The sequence below is a fragment of the Phascolarctos cinereus genome, unplaced genomic scaffold (genome assembly GCF_003287225.1).
Source record: "Phascolarctos cinereus isolate Bilbo 61053 unplaced genomic scaffold, phaCin_HiC Scaffold_9;HRSCAF=440, whole genome shotgun sequence".
Taxonomy (NCBI): domain Eukaryota; kingdom Metazoa; phylum Chordata; class Mammalia; order Diprotodontia; family Phascolarctidae; genus Phascolarctos; species Phascolarctos cinereus.
This window is the reverse complement of record NW_027556402.1, coordinates 113,607,073-113,627,110: the sequence shown is the minus strand read 5'-3', so window position 1 is coordinate 113,627,110 and position 20,038 is coordinate 113,607,073. Positions and strand designations below refer to the sequence as shown.

The window sequence follows — 20,038 nt, the reverse complement described above, 5'->3', positions numbered from 1 at the left end:
GACCCGGGTTCAAATCCCACCTCAGACCCTTTCCAGCTGTGTGACCACAGATGGGCCACTTAATGTCTCTGTGTCTCAGTTTCTTCCTCTGTAAAATGGGAGGGCAGGACTCAATGGCCTCTAAGGTCCTTCTGACTCTAAAACTATGCTCCTACAATCCCATGGTTTTTGAGAGCTGTGGTCAAAAAGTTTGCTATCCTGGGCTGCCCTGCTGATGAGCTTCTCCAGATTTTGGAAGTAAGATTCTCAGATGGAATATGTATTCTATCATTGGGCCCATGCCCAAAGTTAGCATGGTAGGACCTGCCAGAGCTTGTGATATGCCAACATAGCTTTTCAGAACCTAGGGTTACCTCCATGCCACAATGAGGTATGGAGGTACAACTTCTGTGGAACATACCTATAGATACACACATACTCACTCGTACATATACATACCCACATTAGCATATTGTAACATATATGCATAATACAAAAAAATCCATCCGTTAGCCAGAAATATCTTATTTTAACTCCAGGTGATATCTCTGTTACTTTTGGATGAATTGTTAAAAAAACAAAATAAACCACAATGACAATGTTTTCTGCTTACAGTCTGTGATGGTGTCATTGATGATAATGGTAGTTTTGCTAGGTTCCCCAAGCACTGAGTCCGTGGGCATGCGCAGAACCAATTCAAACTTCTCTGGACCCTCCAAGACAGGTCGCCCCAGATCGTCCAGAATAGTCACGCGGAAAGCCTTCACGTCCGCTCCAGGAGCAAAGTTGAGGTTTTGGCTCACACCAACATAATCCAAGCCAGCTACCAGTAAAGCAAAAATCATGAGTGAGGTTGCAAGTATTTATTGAAATTAATGTTCTTTTTGAGCCTCCCAATGCCTACCATTCTTTTCTGCATCCAGATCTCTTGGAATAATATTTCATTGGCCTGATCTTCTGGGGGAGGTGACTCACCAGGCTCTGTGAGATTCTCAAAGATTGCACAATGACATTTTCATCATCAGTGTGGTTAAGTCCTATCATGTTACACGTATCACTACAAAACTCTTGTTGATGGGAGCAGAAGCTCTGCAGGCAACTTTCGCTTGAAATTAAAAGCTTTTCCTTTGATATATTGTAGCCCTTCGATGACCTGTTCTGTATTTTATTTGATAGAATTTGAATCACTCACCTTTATCAGGATTCTGGCTTAATATTTCAAAATTCAACTCATTTTGATTCCACCTCTGAAGTCTGGACTATCCCTCAGCCAAGTTCTCATTAACCATTATGTAATTTGATCCACCTGATCTAGGGAGCTTTTCTACTAGTAATTAAAATAGGTACCAAATCATTACATCAAGGAAAAAACAGATAATAACAAAACAAAACCAAAAGCTAGTGATGGGGCAATCAGCTACAGAAACATCATTCATCAAAGTATTTCCAAACTCAAACCCATAGGAGCCCAGCTGTTCACCTAAGGCTGTGTGGACAGAATATCAGACTTGGAGTCTCAAGGTGTGGGTTCAAGTCTTGGCTCTACTACTTACTAGCTTTGTGACTGTAAATCGTTTGACCCCTTCTAGACTTAGTTTCCTCATCTGTAGAATGGAGATACTAATACTAGGATAGCTGACCTTTCAGTGTTGCTGTGAGTCTCAATGAATAGTTGAGAACTATTAATCTCCGCTACTTCTCTTAATTCACACAGCTTTAGAGCCAGAAGGGATCTTAGAGGCCATCAAATCTAGCCCTCTCATTTTACAGAGGAGGAAACTGAGGCACACAGACATTACGTGGTCCATCTGTGGTCACACAGCTAGAAAGTGTCTGAGGTGGGATTGGAATTCAGGTCTTCCTGACTTTAAATCAGTTACTTTAACTTTATCCATGGAAGCTCTTGCTATGGGACAACCAATACTAACAGACTTTCTCCTCTCCTATCTCATTATTTGTATTCAGGTTTTCAAGCGAACTACCAATTGAAATTCATCCCTAGAGGAGCCAACAGGGTTGCTGATTAATTATAGGATTCAGGAACTGAAGGTTTTATTTGAATGACTGTGGATCCTGCTTAAATTCAATCACATTCACAACAGTCCTATGGGGTACTTTTCCTTAATTCACATTTTGTGTTTCCCCCTGTAATAGGTTAACTTCCTCCCACCACCAAAAAAAACCTAGAACGCTTATCCCCCTTAGCTTCACCTTCCGACTTTCCTGTCTGTCTTCAAAATTCAGGTAAAATCTCATCTTCTCTAAGAAGCCTTTTCCAGTTTTCCTTAATCTTAGTTCCTTCTTTCTGAAATAACTTCCAGTATATCCTGAATATATCAAAGCTCAGCCCAGGGACCATCTTTAATCCTAGGTCTTTCCTGATCTTCCCTGTGTTAGTGTGCTTTCCCTCCTGCTCTTACATGATAAGTACTTGGTATTTACTTTGGCTGTGTCTTGTATTTACTAATCTGTGTAAATGTTGTGTACCACCCCCTCTCCCCTAGTAGGATTTAGCCTTAAGTTAAGGAGCTCTTCTATTTTTTTGTCTTTGCATTCCTAGGACTTACCATAGTGGTTTACATATTTTAGGTGCTCAATAAATGCTCATTGAATTAATGAATCCTCACTGTGGAACAAGCAGTTGATAAGCCCTGGAAAGGGTATTCCTGTACAAGTTGGCAGGTGTAGCTGATTCAGGACCATTTCATGACCATTACCAGCATGTTGGTATAGGGATAGGGAGAGTGGAGAATGCTAGTAGCCATCACAAAAAAGACAAATACTTTGGGAAAATAAGTTGAGTCAAACAAATGGTCAATTCCAAAGCACTCACTGGATTTGCTTTTTGCTTTCTCTTTGCTGGTCTGGTCTGAATATTTGGTCCTGTGCTTGATTTTCATACTTGTTTTAGCTCCATAGATGCTTTGTTACCAATCTGACTTCATTCATTCATCCATTTATTCATTCATTCATTTACTTATTTATTCATTCATTTATTTGGTTTATGCTGGTTTATCTCCCAATTTGACCTTCCCTTCTATACCACAAACCAGAACTTACCCTTTCTTGCCCAGTGTTTGCCTTATCCCTATATGAAGCTCAGAGGATAGGTACACTTACCCATACCCGTACAGCTGGTAAGTGTCAGAGGCTGGGAGTCCTTAGTTCTTTCCACTTTACTTTGCCCTGTCCATGAAGATTGGGAATGCTATCTCTGGCCAAGTTGTTGAACCCATGCAAAAGGCTAGATCTTTAATTATTTTTCCACTTTCTTTTCTTTTCGCACTAGACCCTTGTTCTGTTTTGACTCTTTCTCTCACCTTCTGCTGACACTGGCTCCGTCTTCCTCGACTGAATGGTGACTGTGGCTGGTTTGGAAAGGTCTGTACCCTTTCTCCATATATAAACTTCCACAAAACCAGCACTTTCATCAACATGATATTCAGCATTCCCAAAATACAGGGCAGGTTCTGGAGAGACAGGGGAGGAAAAAAGGACAGGTTTCAATCCTGCAAATTTACTCTGAACTAGATCTTTCAGTTGGTGATTCTGAGTGTTCATCCCAACAGCAGGCTTACAGTAGGTGTCCCAGGTTCTGTTTTATATACTGTGATTATTAGATGGAATTTAAAAAAATGGATAAAATATCACTTGCTATTGTTGTATTTCTATAAGACACCAGGTGATGAAACCAAGATAACATGTCGTTTCTGTTTGGTTTTAATGAGCTTGTCCTTTTAAGGAAAAAAAATAGTTTTCTCTGTACTAGAAAGGTCCCTGTGGGAAATTGCTAAAATGGCTATAAATCTGTAAACCTAGCAATTCTTTGTAGAATAATAGGAGGGAGAATATATAGAGATATCTAAGAGGAAAATCTCTCCTCCTTATTGGGAAAATCCATATATGGGGTTGAAATGTAGTTCTTTGAAGTAAAGGGTCTTCCTACATGCTTTATTTTTCAAAGAAGGAAGAAGCAGAATTGTATTATTTAATCTGATTAAACAAATTTTTGTTAAGTAGAGCTTTGTGTTGCTCATTATCAGATACTGGGGAAGTGGAGGAAGGGGAATAGAGGCTCTATGTTTGGAGCTTTGCAGTTAAGTGGGCCGTAGTTAAACCAACAGTTCCTTTATTGGAGATACATGTAAGAGTAAGAAAGGAAGAGAAGAGAACAATGTCAAATGGCTTCCTTTGTGATCTATCCATTGTACCTAGCTGCCCCAGTCAGGAAGACTTGAGTTCAAATACTGCCTCACATATTTACTGGGTGTTTGACCCAGGGCAAGTCACAGCCAGTATATATATCAGAGTCAGAACTTTGAACACAGGTCTTTCTGACTATTCACTACAACAGGGTATCTCTCATACAGAGATCCTAGTTTGGCAAGCAAATACTCTGTTCTGAGCTTCTCAATGGCCAGTCCTCTCTCCCCACCCCCTAAGCCTCAGCTTCCTCATCTGTGAAAAGGATACTTAGAGCACCAATTTCACAGTATTGTTATGAGCTCAACTGAGGAAATGAATGTAAATCACTTTGCAAACTTTAAAGCACGATGGAAAGGTCAATTAGTTATTTAATAATCAAGTCTGAGAAGTGAAAGTGATTGTAATGCCACAAATGTCCACACCAGTAAATGTCTTCTGTCTGAGCCCTCTAATGTTGATAGAAGCCTTTAGTCCATAGGCTGTGAAACGGCTTGTGAGCAACAGCACAAGATAGGCCTTGGTTATATCCCCAAATGCTTATCTGAAGCCTAATTCATTTTTTAAGGTGCAAACTAGAGAAATACGGCTGGGCCACATGGTAGAGCCAAGCTTGTGAGGAACAGAAGACTAATATCCCTGTTCTGGACTCTCTTGTTGATGAGCAGTCAATACACCGGAAGCTAAGTTCTTGGGAGAAGCAAGACACTCTAAGACACAAAGACGTTCTTACAGGCAATTTGGTGTAATGGAAAGAGCATTGGAATTATAATCTGGGAGCCTGTGTTCAAATCTCACTTCTTCCGTTTGCTATTTATGTGATCTTGGGAAAATAATTTCTCTTCTATAGCTCTATAAAATGGGGTAGCTAGGTGGTGCTATCCACTGATAGAGTGCTGGGCCTGAAGTTAGGAAGACCTGAGTTCAAATCTAGCTTCAGACATTTACTAGCTGTGTGACCCTGGGCAAGTCACTTAACCTTGTTCGCCTCAGTTTCCTCAGCTGTGAAACGAGCTGGAGAAGGAAATGGCAAACCACTCCAATATCTTTGCCAAAAAAACTCCAATTGGGGTCACGAAAAGTCAGACATAACTGAACAACAATAACAGCTCTATAAAATAAGGGAATTGGACCAGGTGACCTTTAAGATCCCTTCCAGCTCCATCTTTATGATCATTTGTTCTGGGTGATATTATTAGCTTCCTGGGCATGGACAAGTACTCCAGTTTAGAGATTTTTCTTACTTTTGGGCCCAAACTGTGATTTCTTTGGTATAGCTCCAGTGAGGAAATTCCTTCCATGGATGCAGTTTGGCACCTGTTTTGCAATTTGCAGTCTTTCACATTTATCTGGAGGACTGAGAGATTAAGAACCTCTTGCCCAGAGTCTCACAGCCAATATATGTCTTAGGACTTGAACCCAGGTCTTTTTGACTATCCACTGTATAACATGGTACTCCTCATACAGAGATCATAGAATTTTGGCAAACAAATGCTCTCACCTCTGGGCTCCTCATTGGCCAGTCCTTCCCCTATGTTCTTCCTTCTTCCTTCTTCCCCCTCCTTCCCCCCTGTTACTAATGATCACGAAACATCTAGTTCAACCTCTTCTTTATCAATGTATCAATGAAGAAACTAAGGGAAGTAACTTGCCTGAAGTATCACAAGTAGCAACAGTAGAGTTGAAATTTTGACTCAATGTCTTCTGACTCCAGGGTCAATGTCTGTTTTACTCCACCATAATGAAAGTAGGACTAATGCTTTATCATCAGAATTGCACTGTCTGTGAATTTTCTATTCTGCCACATTCACAACCCTGAAGTCATTAGTGCCCCAAGAAAATCAAAAATAAGAGTGATCAAGAAAGGCCAAGTAGTTTAGGTGTCAACATGCATGAAGCCCGACATACTCCTGAATGTTGCCCGAACTAGATGAAAATATAACTGGGAAATACTTAACAAAATAAATAGAAATACAATAAAACATAGATAATATTAATATGTGGTTTTCTAAGTCACTACATGGCCTAAAGGGATCCATATATGTAGTTTGGTGACCTCATTTCTGTTTGAGTTTGACACCCCAGATCTAGTTTGTACTAAACTCTTTCAGCACTGCATAAAACCTCTTAGCAGGACAGAAATCTGTCTTTTTCTTAAAAATTTCCAGAATATACATAGCTAGCAGAAGAGATCCTTTGGTTTTTTGTCATTCAGTGGTTATAGTCATGTCCAACTCTTAATGACCCTGTTTGGGTTTTTCTTGGCAAAGATACTGGAGTGGTTTGCCATTTCCTTCTCCAGCTCATTTTACAGATGAGAAAACTGAGGCCTACAGAGTTAAGTGACTTGCCCTGGGTCACACAGCTAGGAAGTGCCTGAGGCCAGATTTGAACTCAAGAAGCTGAGTCTTCCTGACTCCAGGCCCAGCACTGTCCCCACTGTGCTATCTAGCTGCCCCCACGAAACTTAAACTTCTGTAATTCCCTTCTTTTGCTACCTAGGTTTCTATATTTGACATTTTTGAATATTTTTTCCCTCTTGACACTCTTCTTCCTACCTCACATGAAACTTCATCCCTTCTCCCACCTCCTCCATCCTTATCATTCTGATTCACCTTTTTGGGTGCAAACCTTGTGATTTTATTTGTATGAGGAACTCTCCTTGTCTAAACTCTCTCCACTCATGAAGATCAGACCTGAGATTAAGTCTTATCTTTGAGACACACTAACTATGTGAACATGGACAAATCACTTAACTTTCCAGTACCCTGGACACTCGACTCTCTCTGATAGCTTCAACAGATTAATTCCAACTCATTTCCCCAAAGCCCAGACCATCATACTTCTTTGGACAGAGGCCTAGGATAAGATTATAATTTCCTGATTTATACCTGGTCCCTGGGCCAAAGCAAACCATTTTCTGTCAGGCCCTGAAAGCTCATCTCTTATATCCCTCTCCTCCATTAATGGGATGTGGTAAATGTCATGATTGAAATTTGCCCCGTAATGACTATCTTAGTAGCCATCACGATCTACTGAGGTAACGTTATTATTTGGAATCTATACGTGGAGCCAAAGTAGGGATAGGGTCGGGGGAGAAATGCAATGGAAGTAGTCTGTCTGGAAATGCACCAGATTAATAAAGAGAACAGTGATCACAGAGGAAGCCATTTGACATTGTTCTCTTCCTTCCTTAGCCTTTCATGTATTGCCAATAAAGGAACTATCGGTTTAATTACGGCCCACTGAACTACAAAGCTCCAAACACAGAGCCTCTGTTCCCCTTCCTCCACTTCCCCAGCATCTGATAATCTTTACTGAAGGACTTGGTATTCTATCAACACCTCACTAAATTAAATCCTGCTCAATTTTTTTGTTGGGTAGGCTTTTCCTATTTGAGAGTGTTTACTTAGATTCCTTATGCCCTTTTGCTTTTTGGGCTTCTTATTTATTTATTTATAAATAAAAATAGAATAAAATAAATATCATGCTTATTTATTTTATTTTATTAGTTATTGTTTGGGACTCTGTCATGGCACAGACAGTGATCTCCTTTCTTTGAGAATTTAGCTAGACAGTGAAGCAGCAGGATGCTTGCATCTCCATCTTCAAAGTTCACTCATGAACAACCAGATTCTTTGTTCTATCCCATACACCCAGAGACCATGCTCCCACGAAGAACAGGACAATGATACGGAACCCACAGTCCTTCAAAGAGGATTGAGGATCCATTTTACAAAACCTTCATTGTTTGAATGTCTAGAAAGAGCCTATATCAAAGGCTTGGCACTTTCTTCAGCCTTTTAGCTTATGTGCATAAACACGTATTCTGCAAGAGATTTTCTTGCTTAAATAGTATTACTACTTTGTGGAATTACAGTGTTGCCTTAAAAATTCTTGAAAAGACTTTCGCTTCTTTAATAGTAACTAAAAATAATAATAGCTAACAGTTATACAGTGTTTACTGTGTACTCAAAACTCAACGTTGGTGGGGTTGTGGAGAAACAGGTACACTCAATCATTAGTCATGGAATTGTAATTCTAGAATGGTTTTTGACAATAGTCACACGGTATGCAGTAAAAGTCACAAAAACAATCATGGCCTTTGGCCCAGTAATTATATTTTTGGAAATTATACTCTGATAGTTTAATAAAAACAAACAAACAAAAAGAACTCCCTATTCAAAGATTTTGTAGTAGCATCAAATGTAACTACAAAAAACTCGAAGAAGCCCAAATGTCAAATAGTGAAACTGAACTATGGCATAGTTGCATAATGGAATACTATGGCAGCTAGGTGGTATAGTGGATAGAGTGCTGGGCTTGGAGTCAGGAAGACCCATCTTGCTGAGTTCAGATCTGGCCTCAGACACTTCCTAGCTGTGCGAACCTGGGTAAGTCACTTAACCCTGTTTGCCTCAGTTTCCTCATCTGTAAAATGAGCTGGAGAAGTAAATGGCAAACCACTCCAGTATCTTTGCAAAGAAAACCCCAAATGGGGTCACAAATAATTGGATACGAACAAGTTGTGGTATATGAATGTAATGCAAATGTGCTATAAGAAATGATGAGCAGTCAGACATCAGAAATAACCTGGAAAGATTTGTATGGACTGATGCTGAGTGAAGTGAGCAGAACCAGGAGAACGTTGTACACAGCAACAGCCACATTGCACGATGACTAATTTTGATTCTTCTCAGCAATGTAAGGATCCAAGACAACTCCAAAATTCTCATGATGGAAAATGCTATCCCCATCCAGAAAAAGAACCATGGAATCTAAATGCAGATTGAAGCACATTATTTGCTATCTTTCTTTCTTTTTTTTTGTTTGTTCTTTCTTGTGGTTTCTCCCATTTGTTCTAATTCTTCTTTACAACATGACTAATGTGAAAATAGTTTCGATATGAATGTATATGTAGAGACCATATCAGATTGTGTGCCATCTTCAAGTGGAAGGAAGGGAGAGATGGAAGAAAATTTGGAACTCAAAATCTTATGCAAGTGAATGTTGAAAACTAAAAATAAATAAATAAATTTAAAAAACCAAATAGTTGGATGTGGCTGGAAAGACTGAACAAGAACAAATGTACAAATAAGATAGACAAATGGGATGAATGGAAAGAAATCTATAAAAAAAAACCTTTATGAAATGATGAAAAGTGAAAAAAGAGAAGGACCAGAATGAAGTACACACTCACGGTATCCGTAAGAGAGGCCCCAAATCCCAATGATAGAAAAGAGAATGGTCAAAGTGTGGCATATGAACGGAATGGAATATGATGGATGCTAAAGAATGATGAGTGTGATAAATTCAAAGAAACATGGGAAGATTTATATGAACACAGGATTAAATAGGAACAGAAGGACAACATGCACAATGACTAAAGTAATGTAAATGAAAATCTTTCTGAAAGGAAGCTGAACTCTGAGTACCTGAAATAACAGTAATGATTCTGGAGAACAGATAATGGGTTACTCCTTTCTCATCTCAATAGAAAAGTAGTGTATTGCTAGGGCAGAATGCTATAAAGACTGTGAATCAGGTATTTTCTTTTCTTTTTTTTCATTCTTTCTTTCTTTCTCTTTTTCTTTCTTTCTTTCTTTCTTTCTTTCTTTCTTTTTTCTTGCTTTCTCTCTTTCTCTCTTTCTCTCTTTCCTTCTTTCTTCTTTCTTCTTTCTTTTTCTTTCTTTCTTTCTTTCTTTCTTTCTTTCTTTCTTCTTCTTTCTTCTTTCTTTCTTTCTTTCTTTCTTTCTTCTTCTCTCTTTCTTTTTTTTTGGCAATTGGGGTTAAGTAACTTGCCCAGGGTCACACAGCTAGTAAGTGTCAAGTGTTTGGTCTGAGGTCACATTTGAACTCAGGTCCTCCTGATTTCAGGGCCAGTGCTCTATCTACTGTGCCACCTAGCTGCCCCCAAATTGGGTATTTTTTGATGAACTCTTTTCTTCTTTTCTAAGAGATAAGGGCCATGGTGGCAAGAAGGGAAGGGTATTTTCAGAAATTATTGTGATGTAAAAACAAAAGGTACCAATAAAGCTAATTTAAAAAAACCCCAGCAACTCTTGTAGGAACTTAGAGGGAATAAATGAAACATTGTTATAATATTTGTGCTGAAATGAATCTAAATGTAAATAGCTGAAAAGCAGTTTTAGTTTTCGCATTTAAGTTTTTAATAAAATATTTAATTAACAAGACTTACAGCCCTTTTACCTAAGGATGAGGTCAAACACAAGTGGATGGTAGCTTCTTTTGAATTCTGAGAAGGAAAAGTTTATCCAGTTATGAGAAACGGACAGTTTTTGTATGTCAGAGCCTAGAGCTATTTTAAAAGAAGAACTAAAGTCCTCGCTGATATTAAATACATTCCAGAAACATATTAGCTCTATCACCAACTGTGTGACCTTTGTGAAAAAGTATAAGCTTTTTGGACCTCAGTTTCCATAATTATAGAAATGAAAAAGCTTAAATAGAATGTAATTAAATTACCCCAGAGATATCTATTTTTTGTACACTATTCTTAAAAATCTTCTGAGATTATAACCTTCTTTAGCAATGCATTCAAACATAGCAAAATTCTGCCCACTAGCAAGTTCTTATTGTCCCATCTAGATTATTTCAGCTACAATATAATTCAAGTCCTGCCTTTGCACACACATCAATAAGCCACTTAACCTCTCGGCAGCTCTCTGAGACTCCAAGTGGCAGAGAAGATATCTGCATTAACAGAGGGAGCTTCTTCAGCTGGGAGTTCCCTATACCAGTGAAATTTCAGGTCCAGTTCTTATTCCTATCTCTCTCCTGTTATTTTGCACATAAAGGATATCAAACTTGAATGGATCTTAGAAATAATTAAATATAAGCCCCTCATTTTATGGATGAGAAAACCAGAGAGTATCCAAGGTAGTAAGAAGTATGTGGCTGGAGAACCATGTCTGACACATAGGGCTAAAAGAAAACGAAACTGTCCTTGAGGCTTAATTGGTCTAAAGCTTGGATGATGAATTCTAACTAGGAATTTTTTATACTTGAGTTAAATGTTGTAAACCAAGGCCAAGGCAAATGTGTCCTCAGTTTGGGGGAGAGGTGAGCCAGGACAAAAACCCTGGAACACAGGAATGAGGCTGCTGCTGGTGAGGTCACTTCTAAGAGAAGGGAAAAAAATTCATCCTAGCTTACCATCTGGTAGCTATTTCATTTTAGGGATAGGAGTAGGTACTGGACTTGTGATTTCATAGGTGTAGAGAACTGCTGGTTGGGTAAAACCCCCTATCAATGCAAGTCAGCACCTTCTCCATAATCTATAGCATGACAGCATGAAACAGTTGAGTAATAGGGTTACATAGTTAGTATCTGTTAGAAGCAAGATTTGAACTCAGCTTTTCCTGGCTCCAAGGTCAGCTTTCTATCTGCTATACCATTGCTGGCTCTCTTTTTTGTATTTTATTTTATTTTTATTTATACCCTCTACTTGTGTGACCATGGTCAAGTGATTTAATTGCTCTAAACCTCAATTACTGTATATGCAAAATGGGGATGACAATAATCCCATTAGATTGTAAGCTCTTTGAGGATAGGGACTGTCTTTTGTTTCTTTCATATCTCCAAGGCTTTAGCACATTGCATGGCATGTAGTAGGCACTGGATAAATGCTTATTGATTAATTCATTGATCCCTGTTGGATGATTCCTATTTGAAATAATTATTCGGTCTAGCTAGATAGTAAGCTCTGTTGTTTCCATGTTTCTGGAGGATTACAGTTGCTGTTAACACCTTCTAAATTTGGCATCCTCAAAATTCAGCATCTAGAGACCAAGTTCCAGGTGCTCAGGCCTAGTTATGGCTCCCATGGGGGGTGAATGCCTGATAAACTGTTCTTGTGGTCCTGTTGTGCTTCTATGAGCCTCTAGCAGAACAGCTTCTCACTACTGGCTTTGCATGGAGGGATGGAGAGGCTGTGTTCCAGGGAAGCAAGCCTGATTTGAAAGTAAGCTCAGTCAAAAAAGGATTTAGAAAGAATCTTGAGGGTTGTTGTATTGTTCATTCTTCATTTTTGAAGACGACCCATCACGGGTGATGTCTTGACTCATGCATGAACTGGATATAATTGAGGTACAGTTGCACAAAGTTGTCTGCCTCCCTGTCCTTGTCATCGAAGTCCAGTGCCTGGGCAAAAGTCAAGATGACTGGTGATGGCCTGGGATTCAGTGGTGACCTTGGCATCTTTGATGTCTGACCAAGCCCTAAGCCATCCTCATAACTATTGGAACTAATTGTTCTCATCTCCTCATTCTATCAGGGAAAGGCTTCACATGCTTGGGGTAAACACCCACCTAACTCACCAGTGGGCTTGAGGTCTTTTGGTTACCCTCAATTTGGTTTAGCCCTTCTGCCAAGATGGTATTATGGGGGTATGGCTGCTGCGTATGCTGTAGCTTCTTGGAGTTTCAGGTGAGAGTTAGGGGACAGGTGGATGCCAAAGGTGGATTTCAGCCCTGAAAAGGGCAAGTCCTCACACGAGAGGTTCTAGTCGTCCTGAATGACCTATTAACCCCCTCCCCCAGTTTTTTAAGACCGGGTCTCTATATCTCACTTTGGCTGTAAGTGTAGTGCTGCTTATGGGGCTGATCACAGATGATGGACAGAAAATCTCTGGCCCACACTATTTCCAGCCAAAGCTGGTTTGTGTCTCCTTTGGCAGCCCAGCTGTGCCCGCTGGGCAGAGGTAGAGAACTTTGTGCGAACACTTGATCGGCTTCAGCCCCACGGCGGCTCAGAGCTCCCAAACTCAAGCAGTCCGCCAGCCTCACTCTCTTTCAGTAGCAGGGGTCGCAGGCGTGCGCTACCAGGCCTGGCTTTGTCCTACTAACCCTCTCTTTTCAGATTCCGCGCTATCTACTTGCCCCCCGCCCCAATCTGCCTCCGAGCCAGACCTCCTGATGTTCCCCATGCATGACAGGCCATCCTCTGTCCCAACACCTTTGCGCGCTGTCACCCCCCTGTCCCTGGATTTTTCCCCTTCTTCACGCCCCCCTTTTGGAATCCTTATCTTTTTTCACAGCTCAGCTCAAACACCAACTCTTGTACTACACCTTACCTGATAGCGCTGGCCCTGGAGCCATGAGAACCTGAGTTCAAGTCTGGCCTCAGACACTTACTGTGTGACCCTGTACAAGTCACTTAACTCTGCTTGCCTCAGTTTCCTCATCTGTAAAATGATCTGGAGAAGGAAATGGCAAACCACTCTGGTATCTCTTTGCCAATAAGACCCCATACGGGGTCATGAAGAGTTGGACATGGCTGAAAAAACACAACCATAGCCCCTAGCTGTTAGTGTTCTCCAACCCCCCAACTACTTATACTTTATTTTATATATATTTCAGTTTACGTAACTCTGTACCTCCCTACCCACACCTCCATTTCAGCAACATGAATACTCTTTGATGGTAGGGGCTGTGTGGTTTTTATTTTTGTGTCCCAGAAATTAGCACGTTGCCTGGGACACAGCAAGGATGTAAAATTTACTTGCATAGTACATAAACCAGCATGACAAATGCTGATTGATTGATTGATTGAGACTTTCGTTTAACCCTTTTATTTTATAGATGAGAAAACTGAGGTCCAGGGAAGGAAGTGACTTGTCCAAGGTCACATATGAGTTAAGTTTCAGAGGCAGATTTTGATTTCAGGTTTGCTGACTCCAGAGTATTTTTTGCTCTTTACCACATACTGCTTCTCTCTATATTAAGGGGGGACAGAGATTAATGCTTTTGAATTGAACCACAAAAGGAAGACTGGAAAACATGGATCCTGATTACAGAGGCTCCTTCAGACTTCTTTTCTCCAGTATAAATCAAGGCTGTTCTAACCCGGCTAAGATCTTGACTCTGTCCCCTGAAGTGTTGATGTGTGAATTTCTGTTAGTCAAACCTTTTTTTTCCTTTCTGCTCAGTAATGTTTCAAAACCACAATATAGTTGAGACTCTCTCCCAGGGGGCAGGAACTTTTTTGGTCCCAAGGACAACCAGAGGGATTAGACAAGACAACCTGGTAGACCTATGACACAAAGCAATACAAAAGGGAATAGGCCAGGAGCAAAGGGGAGACAGAGGCACGCAGACAGCTAAGAGACAGGGAGATGGAGATGGAGAGAGACAGAGAGACAGAAACAGGCAGGGGGGAGGGAAAAGAGGAGGAGAAAGAGGAAGAGAGAAGGGGTAAAGAGAAAGGGGGGGGAAAGAGAGAGGATGAAGAAAGAGGAGGGGGAAGAAAGAGGAGAGAGAGGAAGAGAGAGGAGAGAGGAAGAGAGGAGAGAAATAGAGATAGATAGAGACAGAGTGGGGAGGAAAATGAAGGAAGAAAGAGGGAGAGAGAAAGGGAAAGGAGAGAGAGGAGAGAGGAAAAGGGGAGAAAGAGAGGAGGGAAGAGAGGGGGGAAAGAGAGAAAAGAGGGAAGAAAGAGAGAGGGGAAAGAGAAGGAGAGAGGGAGAGAGAAGCCCAGAGAAGTAGGTGTGTGTGTGTGTGTGTGTGTGTGTGTGTGTGTGTGTGTGTGTGCGCGTGTGTGTGTGTGTGTGTTGAGAATAAGAAAAAAACAAGAGAGACAGAGAAAAGTGAAAGGTCTATAAGCTGCTGTGGAATTCCACCAGAAACTGTCTTTAGTACCACTTGCCTCCCCTTGCGTACTCCACTCAGCCTTTGTTCTGTGCCTCTCTCAAATCATAACTGACATTTACACGACATTTTGAGGTGAGCAAGAAGCCCTCTACATGCATTATCTCATTTGATCCCTGCAACAACCCTGTGAGTTGAGTGCTGCAGTGATTTTTATCCCCATTTTATAGATGAGGACCTTGAGGCTGAGAGACTTGTCCAAGGCATCTTTCTGCACCTCAGTTCCCTCATTTGAAAAATAAGAAGGTTGCACTTGATGTTTTTTGGTCTCTAAATCTAAATCCTCTGGTTCTCATCTTTGACTTGTGATATTGGACTTGCAGCCAGGTTCCTTGGAATCCCCACCCGTTTCTGTCCTTACAGGAGGAAAGCATTCCCAGTGCAGGTATTGAGAGTATTAAATTGCTACCCACTGCTGTAAACTATTCATAAAACACTGGGCTTAGTTATCCCAAAGTTAATCTTGTCTGCAATTTTTGGATTGGCCCAAGAATTGTCTTTCATTTGTCATTGTCAAGCTCCCCACTTCCCGTCTCCCTCCTTGTTTAATCTTCCTGGATTACCTTGGTCTTCTAGATATATTATGGCCTGGATGATTAATGAGCCCTTGGCACAGTATTTAATCAATACTGTCTTGTCTGTTACAATCTATGACAGTTGGAAGTGGATGCCCATTCTTTGAGGAAAGGTCTTTCCCAGGCTAATAATCCCCATTAGAGCCCCTGGAGTTACCTACTTGCCTTTGCTCTGTGTCCACGGGACAGCTTGTGGCTGCTTCTGTAATTTTCTGGGAATCTTTTGGCTCCTGAATCAACTCTGCATTTGGGCTGCATTGAATCAAAGAATGTCGAGAAAAGTCTTGGAAAGACTTCACTGGGGAAGACGCTCAGGACTCTTTGCAACCCAGAAAAATTTAACTTCTTGCTTTGGTTGCTCTTTTCAATACTTTTGTGAGGCAGTCTTGAGAACTGCTTCCTCCAGTTATCTTAAGGTTTATGGCAGGATATATTATAATGTGGTTTAATTAAAAAAAAAGGTTTAGGAAGGCATCTCATTAGCAGCACACAATGCTTGGCCCTGGGGACAAACAAAGATGGATATGGTACAGTCCTTTGTCTCAGGAAGCTTTGATTTAATCAGGGGTAGGGAGAGGAGGGATAAACGTACACAAATAACAATGATTCAGGGGAAATTAGGACTCACGTAAGAGAGCAATCTAGACATAGCTAAGCAGTTCAGTGGACTGAGTGCTAAGTTGAAATCAGGAAGACCTGAGTTCAAATCTGGTCTCAGACAATTACTAGCTGTGTGACCGTGGGTAAGTCACTTAATCTCTGTTTGCCTCAGTTTTTTCAACTGTAAAATGGGGTTAATAAGAACACTTCTTTCCCAGAGGTTGTTATGAGGCCCACATGAGATAATATTTGTAAAGTGCTTCTCACAGTACTTGGCGCTTTGTAAGTGTCAGCTGTGATGTTGAAGATGATGATGATGGCAAAGTGCTATGAGAAATGAGAAGAGATCGCTTTCAATTGGGGTGGAAAGTGTAGAGCAGACCTTTCCTCAAAGCATGGCCAGGGAAGGAAGGAGTTGACCCATGTTAATTAGTCATGAAGGGAGGGAGAGGGGAGGAATAAAGGGCGACAAAGTTAGTTTGTACTGATTGGGAGGTGGCTAAACAAATTGTGGTACATAAATATAATGGAAAATGACTGAGACTGTAGGAAATGGGCACTATGAAGAATTCAGAGGAGCATGGAAAGGCTTCCGGCGTGGGGAATCTGCAGCCTTGAGGCCACATGTGGCCTTCTAGGTCCTCAGGTGCAGCCTTTTGACTGAGTCCAAGTTTTATCAACAAATCCCTTTATTAAGGGGATTTGTTCTGTGAAGTTTGCAGTCAGTCAAAGGACTGCACTTGAGGACCTAGAAGGCCACATGAGGCCTTGAGGCTGCAGGTTCCCCACCCTGGCTTATATGAACCGATGCCAGATGGAGTAAGTAGAATCAGGAAGACCATGACGATAAGAAAACAAAGAATAAACTGGACATTGTGTCGTTGCAATCACCAAGCGTGGCCCCAGGGAAGCATTGAGAAAATGCAACTCTTCCCTCTCTTCAGTGCAGAAGTGGGAGTCTATAGGTAAGGCGTATCAACTGGCAGACATGGTAGATGGGTTGGTTTTGCTGAAGCGCTATTTCTGGTTTTGTTTTCTTTTTCTATTTATTTTTATTTTCTATTCTCCCTTGCTACAAGGGAGGCTGCCCTGGTTTTCCAGCAACATCACAATGGTAATGATAAAGTATGTTATCTGTGTATGTGTTTCTACTCCCCCTCCCCCGCCCATTAGATGGACAGGTCTCTGAGAGAAAGGACTGTGCCGTATCTATCTTTGGGCCCCTAGCACCAAGCATGGTGTCCTGCTAATGAGATGTTTCCTAAACCTTTTAAAAATTAAACCATATTATAATAGCTCTACCATAACCTTAGGATATTTGGAGGAAGGGTGGGTGGTGGCAGTGATCAGACAGGACCCCTCCCCGACAGGTTCAGGGGTTCTAGGGTCCCTCACATTTTGTCCTGAGACACCAGAAAGGGTGTTGAAAGTCCAGTACTCTTAACCTCCTAATTTTTTTTTTTTTGGTGAGGCAGTCGGGGTTAAGTGACTTGCCCAGGATCACAGAGCTTGTAAGTGTCTGGATTTTGAACTCAGGTCCTCCTGACTTCAAGGCTGGAGCTCCATCCATTATGCCACCTAGCTGTCCCTGAACCTCCTCATTTTACAGATGAGGAAATGGAAGCCCAGAAAAATGAAGTGATTGTCCAAAGTCCCACAGGAAGAAGCAGCAGAGCAAGGATCTGAGCAAGGACTCCAAATCCACTGCTATTTTTGGTATACCACATTGTTTTTCTGCCTAGATGAATGAGACAGAGTTTGAAATGAGACAAGTACAGAAGGATAAATAATTTGAAAGAGGATGGAAGTATATGAGGGATACACACAAAGCACTATTAGGAGTTACTAGAAGGAGAGACCATTCCTGGGTAGGCGGATCTGGGAAGTTCTATACTGGACAAGTATAGCATGTGCTATTAGCAAAGCTGAAACTAGGGTGGTGTGACTGGGGCTCTTAGCCAGAAGGAAAAAATTTAGAGGGTCCTAGGGACACTATTCCAGTGTATTCTTCCTTTCTTTTCCCCCCAACTTGGATCCCAGGTGAGCTCCTTCCTTTGACTTGTCCTGTCTGGGTCTTTTACGAGCATAGCAACCTGGGGGATGCTTCTTCCTTCAGCATCTATGCCTTTCCCTTTGAATTCCTCTGCTTGTCCCAGACACAAAAGTAGCTAGTTACAGCTCTAATCATTAGTGATGTCCTTTTGCTTTGATGCTATTAGGATTAGGGCAAGCCTTGAGCATTCAAAGCAGTTAATGTCTAGTTGAGTCTATCTTAATACAAGGATTTTTTCCCTTCTTATGGCAAAGTGCTTAACTTTACAATACGATAACATTACAACACCCTTCTTCCATTCTGGCTTTCCCAAAGGTAGATGTAGCTAGGTGGTGCAGTGGAAAAAAGTGCTGGGACAAAAGTTAAGAAGGGATGAGTTCAAATCTGGTCACTGACACTTATTAGCTATGTGACCCTGGACGAGTCATTTACTCTTTGCCTCAGTTTCCTCATCTATAAAATGTGGATAATAATAGCACTTACTGCCCATGAGCATGAAATGATATAGTAATGTAAAGAGCTTGGTGTAGAGCTTGGCACAAGTAACTGCTATATAAACGTTAGCTATTATTATTATTATGAAGGCTTGAGTTCAAATCTGCTTCCAGTCACGTACTAGCTGTGTGACTTTAGGCAAGTCACTTAACTTCTGTTTGCCTCAGTTTCTTCAACTGTAAAATGCAGATTATAACAGCACCTTCTTCCCAGAGTTTTTCAGAGGATAAAATGGAATAATAATTGTAAAGAGCTTAGCGCAGTGCCTGGTGCACAGTAGGTGCTTAATGATACTTATTTCTTTCCTTTGAAAATTCTTCTGTTAGTCCCCTTTCTACTGAGCAAAGAAGGAAGGCCTTGGAGGTAACCACAGAATGACATCCCTACAACTCTCCGCGAGCTAATCGTCAATACATTTCAGTGTATTCCATTCAGATTCCCCTTTTAGACTCTAGAGGAAACAAAACATAATTTTAATAGATTACCTTGAAAAGCAGTGTGAGCAGTGTTTCTAATCACGGGCAAGTAACCCATAAATTCAGCGAATGTTAGATTTTTCAGTCACCTTAAAGATCTCCCAGTTCTAACCTCATTCACTTCACAGAGGTGAAAATAGAGCCCTAGACTGGTCAAGTGAATTGCCCAAGAGCACAAAAGCAGCAAATGATAGAGTGGCCACTGAGCCAACTCCACATCCTCTTGACAAGACAAAATTCTTTTTCCTTTTATATGATTTTTTTTGCTCTAAAGCAGGAGATTTTTAACCCGGCGTCAGTGAACCTATTCTAAAAACATTTTGATAACTCTATATAGGTGGTTTCACTGCCATTCTATACTATTTTTTGCAGTTATAAATATTATTCTAAGAAGGGATCTATAGGCTTCACCAGATGGGTGAAAAAAGGGTTCATGTAAGGATGTGCTGGAGCCAGCTTGGACTGGCTCTTGTGATAGGTGATTGTTAAATTTTCAGTGTGAGCATTTACAACTTGGAAATCACAACTGCCACGAATCAGGGCTTGACTCTGTTTTTTTTTATTGTCTAGACTTAAGAAAATGGTGGAGAAAATGTTAATGATTTAGGTTAAAATTAAATGTGTGCTGTGCATTTTCTTTTGAGGGCTGGGGGTTAAACATTTTCCAGCACACCACTGAGTTCAGGACACACAAAAAATGCTTTAGTGGGCATGGAAACTCAAAGCAAAATGCTTAATAAAGACTGTCTAGGTCTTTGTTTGATATGATGAGGGATAATAAATTCCAACCATGTCACATCTGTGGGCCTTAGTTTTCTCATCCATAAAATGAAAGGGTTGGACTGAGTGTCCTCTCATGTGCCTTTCAGCGCTTACATTCTACCATCCTATTACCTCATTGATATTCATAGTAAGTATGCTTCAAGGGTAAGGGGAATCTCACCAAAAACTGATATGAGCTTTCTTTCAGCAGAAAATCCATCTCTGTTT

The 20,038-nt window shown here is 40.8% G+C and overlaps 1 protein-coding gene across 1 annotated transcript in view; it reads right to left on the bottom strand.

Moving 5' to 3' along the window:
• Positions 1-20,038, bottom strand: part of FREM3 (FRAS1 related extracellular matrix 3) — a 126,326-nt gene that overhangs the window by 37,025 nt on the left and 69,263 nt on the right. The window contains exons 7-8 of the mRNA XM_020989941.2: positions 3,300-3,449; positions 593-802 (exon numbers count right to left, since the gene is read on the bottom strand). Coding sequence (XP_020845600.1) covers positions 593-802; positions 3,300-3,449 — 360 coding nt within the window. The remainder of the gene's footprint in view (positions 1-592; positions 803-3,299; positions 3,450-20,038) is intronic.